Here is a 12,894-nt window from a genome sequence, read left to right as displayed (position 1 = left end):
GGAATGGCCTGTCACACATCTACTATCCATACATTTTTTAGTCTCTTGTAATTTGTGGTGGCAAATCTAACCAAAGTTTTGATACATAACCATAGTTACACCTAATCTATAATAAGACTAGTTGAAACATACCCCGTACTTCCCAGGTGAGGAGGATGAGTAGTTCATGGGCTGAAACAAAATGTTAAGTTTTACAACCTTCCAGATATATGTTACTGGTAATACTAATTTGGCAATTTTTTAATATTTAAGATTAACATTACATATTTATCATATTTAAGTAGTTCTAGGTTGAAGTCTTAACAAACAAGTGATTTTAAATTAATTTGATGTACGCCAAGAGAAATCAACAAGGCTATCCGTTCCTGCGTTCTTGTAGTCCAAAATAAAACAGAAGCCTACTCGCACTGTCCTGATGGCAGTAACTCCTTGGACATCGTAGCTCTCATTTTCTGGACCCCAGTGTCCACTCTCTAGAGGTATTATATTACTCCAGAACAACTAACTTACTTGCCCCACTTTAGGGATTTATGGTCCTGTCAATAAGTAAAAAGTTTTGTTTAGTCTACATTCATCACTGTCTCCAAGATCTTTTTTTACCCCCAGGAGGGTTCACTTCTGTCTGGTTTATACCTTCCAGTTGAACCCACACTGGGCACAGCAAAAAGTGATGTGTCACTTAAATCTGGGCAACCTTATGGATGTCCAGTAGCAGCACATCACTAACCGCAAGTGGAGTTGGTGGGGTTCCCTTAGAGTCAAAAGTTCTTACTGGTCTAGACATAAGGGTGTGCCACCCCCTGCCTGCTTTGACTGGAGAGGCTGGTTCAGAGCTAGCTTCCCCTCCTGACATTAAGGGGACATCACTGAGATTAATGCCATAAATTCTTCCTTATGGATCTCGACAGGATGTGGCCCCTACCTCTGACTTTACCCATCCAGAATATTATGTCACCCCATAAGCAGTGCAAAGGTGCTTTAAGGACTACGTGCAATTTCTAGAGTTCTTGTCCTAATACAACAAAAAAAAAAGATCTTATTTTCTACCACAAAAAGGTTGTGGGCATATTTTTTGAAATTTGGAACTCAAAATCGATCCTACTCATGGTGATCGATCCAAAGGAATCGTATGGACATTTAAGCCGTTCCAGCCAACCTTCTACCCAGGGAAGTCACTTCAGTGTTCTTGCTAGGAAGCCAATGGCCCTCCAGAACCATCAGTAAAAAGGTAGACATCACCATCTCCATATTTGTTTAGTTAATTGGAAGTGCGATGGCCGAACGGTCTAAGTCGTTGGACTTTGGGTCTGAGTGAGGGAGAGCACAGGTTCAAATCCTGTCTTTGACCGTTGGACTTTTTATCAGTACCATCAACCTTGTACTGTATCGACTCTCCCCTTTATACTCTTTGATAAGACCTCGCACAGGTCAGTGGCTCATGAGGGCGGACAGAATAAGGATTAAAAGGGGATCGGCCTCTCCTTTTATTGAAAAAAAACAAAAAAAATATTTTGATTGTCCTCCTAAATGAACTAGTATACATTGCCTACTTTCATCCGTTCTCTGTTCTCATTGAATATAAAATAATTCAAACACCCCCAACATACAGTTACTGTCTAGACATTTGTTCAATAATTGTTACTTTACTTTTAGTAATAGTTTTCACTTTAGTTAAAATGTACCCCAATTTTCTTATGATACAAATGGCAATGTATTTACCTGATATGGAAATGTATATTCTGCTATACAACTTTGTTTCTGATTACTTAACCTAAACAAAAATCTCTAAACATAATGAACTCTGATTGGTACAAAAAAAATCTGTGCAGAACAAAGAATTGGCTTCATAGCGACAATGCTTTGGCTAATTCTTATCTATTATTGAAACTTTAATTGGCAAAAAGCCCCCTTTTCAATTCTTAATTTAACATGGCCCATTTATTTACTAAACAACCTAAAATAAAGTAAGTATATTTTCAACAAGTGAACAACTGAGGCAAGAGCTTCTATCACTCTTTACTTTTTAAAACACTGTTAACTATTGCTAACCATCATGTACATTGTGTACAATGATAAACCACTTAGATTATCATTGCAGTGCTTTGATAGGTCAATGAAAACATTACATAGTGTTTTGTTTATCAAGGAAAAAAGTGTTAATCTTTCCACAAATTCTATTGAGAACCGACACACACAACTATTTGATAACCTACAACTCAAAAATATGAACTGTGGATTTGCTACTTAGATATAAAATGTATTGTAAATAATAATAAATCAATAAGTATCAATGCATAGTAATTAACAATGATTTTTTAGCATAACATCTATAGCTCCTTTTGTTAGCAGTGGTCTAATAGTTATGACTAAAAACGAGCTTTTTTATTTAACCTTCACTAGGGATAAGGTCACCTTGTCTCCTTACATACAACAGTGAATCTTTCTTTTAAATTTAGAGGAAGTAAACAGTTACTTAGCATAGTAAGTGGGTTAAAATATGCTTAACTATCAACTTTCCTATAAGCTACAATGCAACACAACACTAAATGTCTATACTCTGGTCAAAGCAAACTTATTCTTAGTCCAAATTGGTTCTTAACGGATTTATGTACATACTGACAAATGAATTATTTCTTTTTACTAAAAGAGCTTTTAATGGATAAATAAATTCAAGCCTCCATATGGTCTGACCTCTACGCATTTACCCGTGTTAAAATCTTGATGCAGCTCCAAGCAAATTCTGCACAGTAATAATCACGTAAAATGTCACTTACCGTTGATGTATTAGGCTGCCACTGAGGTCGAGGGCCTGCCATGGACATGGTAGGCATACCAGGACCAGGGCCAGGACCTAGCCCACTGTTAGGAGGCGGACCCCTCATGCCTGGACCGTAGGACCCCGGACCCATAGGCCCCATACTGGGACCTCGAGGAGGGTTCATTCTGGGGTTCATTGGACTCATCCCTGGGGGTCCTGTACATTAAAATTCAGTATTATTAATTTTTTTAAATCATAAAGGATAGTTAAAATAAAAGTTAACAGCATTTACTTATTGATTTTGTAATATTCTGAATACAAATAAGATAATTATAAGGCTACTAAAATAACACATACAATTTTTACATAACATTGAAAATTTTCACGAGGTATGTCCAGCAAGTATATGAACTGATCCACTATGGCAAATGTAATGTAATTTACAGATACATGAATTCATCTGCACATAAATTGAGTGTTAAAGTAGTGAATAGTTTACAGTGTGATACGTTTTCTAGTTATCAACTTATCATAATGATGAAATTACCGAGCACTGCACACACAAGTCTTTGGTGAAATCCAGGAAAGATTCTTAAGAAAATACTGATGTGCGGAGTGCTGTTTATGAAGATGACAATGTACAAAGAAAAAACAGCTTTGTTTAAGTAGACCAAGCGCTTTAGTTACGTTTGTGAAGAAACTGATACAACAGGGATGCGAACACCCTTGATATCATGTATTGATGAAAACACTGAATATAACTTCTCAATCACTGAGTAACAGTATAAATGGTACTTTTTGAACTTATTTTTGGAAAACAACCAGTACACACAACTCTACCTAAACGTATAGGATTGCAGGTACACTATGCGAACATAACATTCTCCGTCAAGAGAGTTATTTTCCCTTTCATTTGTCTGAAAGTTCTGGTCAAAACCTCAATCACTGCACCTTATCAGCCAAAACTCAGCTGATCTCCAGATCAGCCTGTAAATTTTCCCGCTTTCCAAAATAGAAAAAGGTTATACAGTGGAAATCTTGATATTGGATCTTCAATTTTTAATTTTTTTAAATTCCATATTGACATCAAGTTTCATAGATCGACAATGATTAGTTCGATGCCTCACTAGCAGGCGTGCTGCATACAAGCCATTATGGCTAGATATATACACGAGGTCCAATCAAAAAGTATCCGACCTCGTCGTGTATGGCGGCTTCTGCTGCCAATAATGAGATAAGATTTGTTGCGACAATAGTTCCTACTATGATAAGGAAAGGTACAAAGTCTTATCTTATCTTGATCCCCCGACTGGTTCGCCGGAGACGGGTCAGTATGTACTGATAAGTCAAGTGCGCGTATCGGTTTTCTCTAACTGTGAAGATGACGGAAAAAGTGGAACAACGTTATTGCATTAAATTTTGCGTGAAACTCGGAGAAAAACAAAGTGAGACCATTCGGAAAATTCAGCTAGCATTCGAAAATGAGGCAATGAGTGTTATGCAGATTAAAGAGTGGTCGAACCTCGGCAGAAAGTGACGCGCGTTCGGGCCGACCAAAAACAAGTCGAACTCCGGAAATCATCGAGAAAGCAAAAGTTTTGATCTGTGAAAATCGTCGAATGACTGTGGAGGAAGTAAGTACTGAGTTAGATGTCAGTTTCGGATCAGCTGAAGCAATTTTAACGGATGACTTGGGATTGCGCCGGGTAGCCGCAAAATTTGTGCCAAAATTGCTGACAGACGAGCAGAAGAAACGGCGATTTGGATGTTGCCGAGGACATGCTGCAATGTTGTGAGGATGATGCGGACTTTTTGACATCGGTAATAACTGGAGACGAAAGTTGGGTCTATGGATATGACCCTGAGACCAAATTTCAGTCATCACAATGGCAGTCTCCCCAGGATCCTCGGCCAAAAAAAGCAAGGCAAGTTCGAAGCAATGTCAAAGTGATGCTTACTGTTTTTTTCGACCACCGTGGAGTTGTGCACCATGAATATACCCCTGAGGGTCAAACTGTGAATGCACAGTACTATTTAAGTGTCCAACGTCGTCTCCGAGATGCGATTCGCCGCAAAAGACCTGACTTGTGGGCGTCTCAAAATTGGCGGCTACACCACGACAATGCGCCAGCTCATTCAAACTTTTTTGGCGAAACACGGCACTCCACAAGTTCCTCAGCCTCCGTACTCTCCAGATATGGCTCCATGCGATTTTTGGCTCTTCCCCCACCTCAAAAAACCATTGAAAGGCACCAGATTTGAAAGTCGAGAAGCAATTATGAAAAAAACGACGGCTGATCTCATGGCGATGCCGAAAAGTGATTTTCAAGACTGCTTCCAGAAGTGGAAACATCGCTGGAATCGTTGTGTTGCTTCTCAGGGTGCTTATTTTGAAGAAGATTAATGCCAGCTTTTTTCAGGTAACTTCAGTTTTACGTTGCACCAAAAGGTAGGATACTTTTTGATTGGACCTTGTATGTATATATATATATATATATATATATATATATATATATATACTGTATATACTACACATAGTGTAATTCTTTATTTAATGGACATACCTTATATATTTGTATTGTTAATAATGTATGATAAATACTGAATTGAATAATTTTATAACTTTAATGCAATATTGCTAATGTATTTTATTAAAAACAAATTTTACATAAAAATGTACATTATGGATAAATTTTTAATATATTTAGCAATGTTACATAGGTAAATGGTGATTTTACAATCTTGCTTCTTATAATTCCTTCAAAATCAATAAATAAATAAAATAACATATTTAAATACTCATAAGAATATCTATTATACAAACTAAACAAAACTCATGAACATCACCCCCCCCCCCCCACGAGCGTTTTCATTAAAACCTTGTCACAATTACAAATGTTTCAGCCTCACTGTGGAGGGTTATCTTCAGACAACAGGTGTTAAACTAAGACATCTGGGATCTGTCGACAGAAGATGCCTCTCCACAGCAAGACCAAAACCGCAGGTTTTAATTAGTTTCGACGTAGCTTGAACCACAAAACCTACATTATATTCATTACATGAGCCTAAAACTAAGATTGAATTAATCTCAATTCACCAGCCCAGAAAGAAACGTAATTAAGTATTATTCCTCCTCCACAAAGTGTGAGCTTACACATACAAATTAAATCTACATATCCAATACTCTAACATTTACAGATGTAAAAAACAGCACAGAGATCAAAATAAACCAGAAAGAACTTTCAAGGAATAGTAAATAATAAGGCCAATGTTAAGAACATAATTTACAATATTAAGTGAAGAGGTATGAACGAAATCATGCTTAGCTACGTTATACCATGCACATGACACCTGTCAACAGGTTAGTCATAAGGTTTACTTCTTTTACTCATTGGTTTTTGTGGAATTTGTTCAATAAAACTGGTTAGGAAAACTATAACATATTTAATGTAGTTTTTATACCAATTTACAGACTATTAACGTACACGACCAACTTCTACAACTCTACAACAAATAGTGTTTTCACCAGTTCCTCAACTGGTTTCCTCTTATTATCACTCCCAATTTTTAATGTTACACATTCCCATTTTTGTTCATTAAAGTAGGTTTCATACCAGAGTTAATAATAAAGGTTGTGGTGAGCTAAGGAGGGTATACAACAATGCAAGTGTGCACTAAAATCAAATCTTGTCACCAAGTATTAAAATTGACTATCCACCTTTTTTTACTCTATGAATAGAAGTCACATATTGATATCTTAAATGATTGTGTTTGGTTTGTTCATAAATTTATTTATTTTGCTTTCCCTTGTTGTCATTATATTATACATAAGACAAGTGTAAAGATATTTGCTAACGTTCAGCCAAATCACCTAGAGTGACATGCATCATCATCGAACTCAGTGTTGCTAATATATAATTGAAGCTTCATGCAAAATTTCAAATCTATTGGTTAGTTTATTTTCAGGATATTGTTCGTACAGGTAGACAGATAAAAACAAAGACAGACAGAGACAGAAATAAAAGTTTTCCAGCCCTAGGAGTGATAGGCTTTGCTAAAGCTCAGTCAATTAAATTGTTACAGAATTGTTATGTGAAAAATACATTGATTTTGCTTAATGAGTAAATTGATTTATAGATAATTTTGTGACTCACAATTTGTGTGTGAAAACAACAACAAAACGCAATTGCACACATCACTACATCAATTATATGATTATCAAGCTATTGTAACGTAATATTGTAATAATTACTTGCATAAATTCTATGAATTTATTGCTAAAAAAAAACAGATTGATTAAAAGAATTTATCTATTTGAGTCTTTGGGCTTAATATATTTTATTCACCCAATCTGGTTGCAGTCCTCCTGACTCGGTACAATTAATACAACAGTTCAAGTTTTCATTGAAGTGTAAATTGATCTGTATTTCAAATTAAAGAATATTTACAATTATTGCTTGTAAAGTATCTTATCACAGCAGCTTTAATGAAACTGTTCTCCCAAGTTGCGCACAGCAACGTTATAAACTGTCAAATACACAAATAAAAATTGTATAAACATTAAAAATTTTTCTTGACTCTAACATTTCTCAAGTATTTAAAGATAGCAACAACATAACTATGTTGTAAAAATACATGTAGAAAATAGAAATCTGAAAGCTTAACAGATTTGTTTCACGATAACGGTTTAGCGAGTTAGAGCACTTATTTTATAATTTTTCACCAAAAGAAAACTGTTGTATCTCAGAAAATATAGTAAATATCGGCTCATATACAACCATGAAAATAGGGCACAAGGACATGCTTAGTGCGCTAAATGCTGAACATCATGATAAGCAAATAACCTACTAGAACTATGCAGTCAACAGTGATTAATGTGCTGGTGTACATGGTGCAAGTTCTGTAGTCAATTTGAACTAGCTGCCTATATTATTTGATAAGAATAATGATGATCTCAATGATGTGGATAATTTTGATCATCATTAATCATCAATCACATGCTAGTAGAACAGGATGGGAATATTGTAATTTCAAGAAATGCTCCATCTTTGAGATACTGGCTGAAAAGCTGATTATCCCTCTGAAATACTCTAGGCTGAAATACTAGCATCAGTTCAGTCATAATAACTTGCTACGGCACTAAAGGGTCAAGTACACACGGGGTGAGTTTACAAGCTACAAGCCGGCTTTTTTACAAGCAGCTCGTAAACTAGCCCAGTGTACTCACTGCACTCGCTTAAAAGCTGCTTTTAAAAAAGCTCTTGAAAAAGTTGACTCTGCCGGCGACTTTAGACGCCACTCGCCCGCCGCTTTTGAGCGATTTAGATTGTAAACTAGCCAAGTGTACTCACAGTAGCTTGTGGATTGTCCAGAAGCAACGAGTAGAACGGTCTTGAAAATGTCGGAGGAATTAGTTCTATCGGGAGTTTTAGTTCTATCAAAAGTGATTAAAAAAGAGTTAATTAGACGACAAAATGCGAAACGGAAGAAGAGGAAAGTGTGGGTGAAACCTTGTTGTTTTGGCAACAAGTGAAGGTTCTTGTTGCCAAAACCTCACTCAGGAAACATGCATCGTTGAACCAGGTTAGTTTTGGCACATAAACGTCATCTGCCCCACATCCACTCTTTTTACTTTTCTCAATTTTATTTAACTCCGTTCTGTAGACATCTTTAATGGACTTAATTTTTGCCGTAAGTTGCTTTTTATCCATTTGCCCCAACAACTGATTTTCTTCCAGTTCAGACATTAGTTGTTTAAACACCATATCCCTCAACGATTTGTTGCAGTAATTTTTTATCTTTAATGTTCCACAATGCCGGAAACTGTTGATACAGTTGTAAAAACAACGAAATGTTATTCGCATTCCACTTCATTTTGTCAACAGGAAACCACTACGAAACAACAAACAGCAGGTATATTTCTACACGCCAGCTACTTGGCTACTGAGCGAGTGGAATGTTTATGTGTACTCGACAACTAGCGCACTCGCCAACTCGCCGGCTTCTTACTCGCCGGCTTGTAGCTTGTAAACACGCCCCGTGTACTTCAGCCTTAAGTAAATGGTGAAAATGTCCATCTGAGGCTTGGGGAGGAGGGGAAATTACCTCTACTACCCTTCTGGGTTATCCCACTGGGTCAACTACTGGCACATGATCATTATTAACAATGCTATAAAAAAATTATAACCTAGTTCATTGTCACATATAAAAACTATGGACTATGACTAACGAAAAAAGTTTCACTGGCTTACGACAAATGTACACTAGTGATCAATGTTAGTGTTCTGTAGTAATCTATTAACAATTACAAGCAATGCAGCTGTTCAGGTCCAAGAATAGTAATATGATATAATAAAAAAGGCAATGGTGCATTCAAATTCGACTTGTGATCAAGCCTTCTTAAGTACAATAACAAGAAAAAGTTAAATTCACCACAGCCGTAAAAAGTTTAATATTTCTGAATGTTTTTGTAAAATAATGAGAAAAAACATTCATTAATTTTTTTGTTTCTGAAATTCAAAGATTTCATAACAGATTCTTATGAAAAGGTATGTTTACTGACTGCATTCATAAATTTGATTCACAATATTATTTATATTAAAGGAAATTAATAATATTCAAATATGAGCAATTTTTTAAATACTTGTATCTACAAAAATGTATATAGATGTGTTTGTTCAACCAATGGAAAAAAGCTTATTATACGGGTAAAAAAAGTATATCATAATATTCTTTAAAACTAAAAATCCCCAAAGGTAGTAAAGAAATTTCTTTTTTCAGCACAGTGGCAGAAAAATTAATAAAAAATTATTAAATTTAACAACACTGTTTTGTAAAAACTTTTACTCTGAACATTAAATATTAGTGACACCCCTTCTGAGATAGTTTTGGAAGTAGTTGTTTCAGGTTGACTTTGAGGGGGGGAAGATTTATGTTAAATTTTCAAAATTTACTTTGAATCAAAGAATTTATAATGAGGATGAAAAACTAATAAATAGAATGTATTGATAGTTTACTACAATGAACTGTTACAAAGATAATTGGAGTTTGAAATCCTCTTCTTGCTGGAGTATTGATAAAACGAGCTGTAGAACAATGTTTATGGTGGAGTAATGATTAAGCAAGTGATACAATAATGCTTGTAGGCTGTCTTTTGATACAAGGAAGAGAAAGATGTTTATAGAAAAATATTTTTATGTTTGCATCCAGAATACATTCTAATGATCTTTACATGAGTCCAAAGACACCATGTATAAAGATTATTTTCAAATATGAGTAATAAGAGGAGTTTGTATTGCAGCTTCAAAAGCTTAATCTTTCTGAGTAATATCATCATTACAGCATGAAAAATAAATAGCATATCAGAGATATATGACTTGAAACTAAAAACGGGAAAGAATAAATATTACTTATCACTATTTTGATTTTTGTAATACTAGAAAACATGAACATAGAAAATAACTGACAAGGACATTCCAATTTAACATATAACACCAATACACTGGACAAATATTTATATCCTTATCTATATCAAACTCTTTTACAACCAAGATCAACATGAAATAACATATGAACACAAGAGGGTTGAAATATTTACATCTGAACTGTACAACAAACAAAATGCAGATGCATCAATCCAAAAAGCGTGAAGTGATTGACAAGAAGAACAAGATTAATATCGTGCCAGTGTACAATACGTTTTAGTTGTGCATTGCAATGGAAATAATGTCCACACTAACAAAATCACAAATAAAAATTACAATCAGTGACAAGAGATATCGTGAGTGTGTGGTGTTTAGTAGACACCAGATTGTGGGAAAGAGAAAGCATGAACAACAAGCAAAGGTAAGTGACACATCTGTACATCTGTTCAGTGAGAAGTGAAAGCGTGAATGTTTAAAGCATGTGACATTTACATGTAACTGTATGACAGGCCTACCTTGCCAACCCACATAATCTCCGCCCTCACCTGAGGAGACAAAACATTACATCAAAGACATTGTATTATATTTGCTTTACTTTATAATCTACAGCTAAAGTGTGCTTGTATTACAATTATTTTTGTTCAACATTATGTTTATAAATTATACATTCAGTATACTAATTTTGCAATTTAAAAGAAGACAAAAAGTTAATAAGAAAGAACAAACATGTATTTATTAACAAAGAAGATAAATGTTATTTGGTTTTTTACACTGAATAAATTTAGCAATCATGTAAGCAGAATAAAACATTCCAAATGATTACAGTTGAATGAACTTTTGGAGAGATCTCATTTACTATAAAATAAATAATAATAATAATAATACCATAATAGAAGTATATATGCATATTTAATGTTTTATCAAATAAACTAGTCATTAATTTGATGTTTTAAATATATTTGTAAAATAATTGTAATTTTATCTCATTACAATACTACATACTAAAACTGTCTTTCATCTCGAACGATTATAACTCATAAAATAAGTTATTGGTCAAAATTAAGTATGTGAGGTAAAATTTATTTTTTTACTATCTCCATCCTGTTCTAAGATAGACATGTTGCAGCTGAATCTGCTGCTTCCTACACAAAATCCTTAGCTGAAGAGGTGAACTGAAGCCAAAACATGTTAGAACGCAAAAATGACAAAAACTCGTGCTCACAGTTTTGTTTTGCATCGATAATCGTCACAGCGAGCGGTCGAAGTTACCTGAGTACTGGATCCCAAAAGGGTAACTGATCTCTTTGAGACAGTGACCGTTTCACGACGAGCGTTTAGACCAAGTTTGCACCAGTTGCAATCAGAACTATGAACGCAAGATCATGTCAACTTTGCGTTGGTTTTAAGTCACCTGTTCAATTAAGGAGTTTGTGTAGAAGCAGCAGATACCCACTACAACGCACGTCTATGTTAGAACAGGATGGAGATTGTAAGAAAACAATTTTTTCTTAATTTCTATTGTTTCATTATATGGTGATCATTAGATACATACTTCTAATTTATGTGCAATTATTTATTTAAAACGTGTACTATTAATCACTATAAAGTCATTAAACGCAATACAACATTACAAATTTCTTCATTTATAGTTTGTTGATAACCATAGATGGTTTGAAAGAATAATAGGTTTTCAGACATTTGCCTGTTTCAAATGTTGCAAAAGAGCACTACATTTCTACATTTAATTTTTTGTACACTTCAAGAAAAAGTAGATCTCAATCCTTATAACGATGGGCAATGTCTGAAATCCTATTATCATTATCAAGTTCTACAGAATCTTTGCATGAATATTCCCGCTACATTGAGCCCTAAAATTACTATGGAATAAATTCTGAAACAGCCACAACACTCATGCTTAAGTTAAAATTTGATGCATTTGTCAAAAATAATTTTCAGAATCTAAATATACTAGCAGTGTATGGTGAATACATATTTTATTCAATATTAATTACAAACAAAACAAAGTATTTGATACTGAGTCTTAACTATGAACTCATATAATACTTAGAAGGAAAAATAAATTATAACAGAACATCATAAACAAAATTCTATAAAAAAAGACCTTTGTACATGGGAATGAATTTTTCAATCCACAAAATATTAAAAAGGAAAAATCTGCGTAAGTTTAAGAAAACCATCAATATTTCTTAACTAGTGAACCTATTTACTCGTTAGATGAATTTTTCCACCTCGACTTAAAATAATGTTATTTTTTCTTAATTTTTAAGATACAGAATAATATTAAAACTAAAAATTAGTATTATGACACTGTTAAAAACTATGCAATTGTACGTTATATGAATAAAGAATTTTTGATTTGATTAATACCTTTAGGAATAGGATACATGGGCTAATTATCATATTTAAAATATTTTACACCCAAGCAAAAACTTGTTTGTCAAGTTCGTATTGCTTGTCTAGAACTCTACTGGAAGAGATTTTGCTAACATCAACTGTTTAACTAGAGAACTCGATACCCTGATCATTATAAAAGGATCTTGTTACAAATCTAATTATCATTCCTAAGATGGAGTTTAGACCTATTTATGCACGTAACTTAGGGTTGGACCTATTAGTATACACTTCGACGCTCAGTGGAGAGCAGGTCAAGGCACGCCACACGCAATTGCCTGCGCAAACTATATTTGCGGA

At 34.4% G+C, this 12,894-nt stretch overlaps 1 protein-coding gene across 5 annotated transcripts in view; it reads right to left on the bottom strand.

Annotated features, from left to right (window-relative positions):
• Positions 1-12,894, bottom strand: part of LOC124368811 (single-stranded DNA-binding protein 3-like) — a 99,684-nt gene that overhangs the window by 50,981 nt on the left and 35,809 nt on the right. For 3 of the 5 annotated variants that reach the window (XM_046826209.1, XM_046826212.1, XM_046826211.1), the window contains exons 9-11: positions 10,698-10,727; positions 2,775-2,974; positions 133-171 (exon numbers count right to left, since the gene is read on the bottom strand). In XM_046826209.1, the coding sequence (XP_046682165.1) occupies positions 133-171; positions 2,775-2,974; positions 10,698-10,727 (269 nt within the window). The remainder of the gene's footprint in view (positions 1-132; positions 172-2,774; positions 2,975-10,697; positions 10,728-12,894) is intronic. The other 2 variants (XM_046826210.1, XM_046826213.1) reach the window with 1 other exon arrangement.

This window comes from Homalodisca vitripennis, chromosome X, assembly GCF_021130785.1.
Source record: "Homalodisca vitripennis isolate AUS2020 chromosome X, UT_GWSS_2.1, whole genome shotgun sequence".
Taxonomy (NCBI): domain Eukaryota; kingdom Metazoa; phylum Arthropoda; class Insecta; order Hemiptera; family Cicadellidae; genus Homalodisca; species Homalodisca vitripennis.
This window is presented reverse-complemented; position numbering and strand designations above follow the sequence as displayed.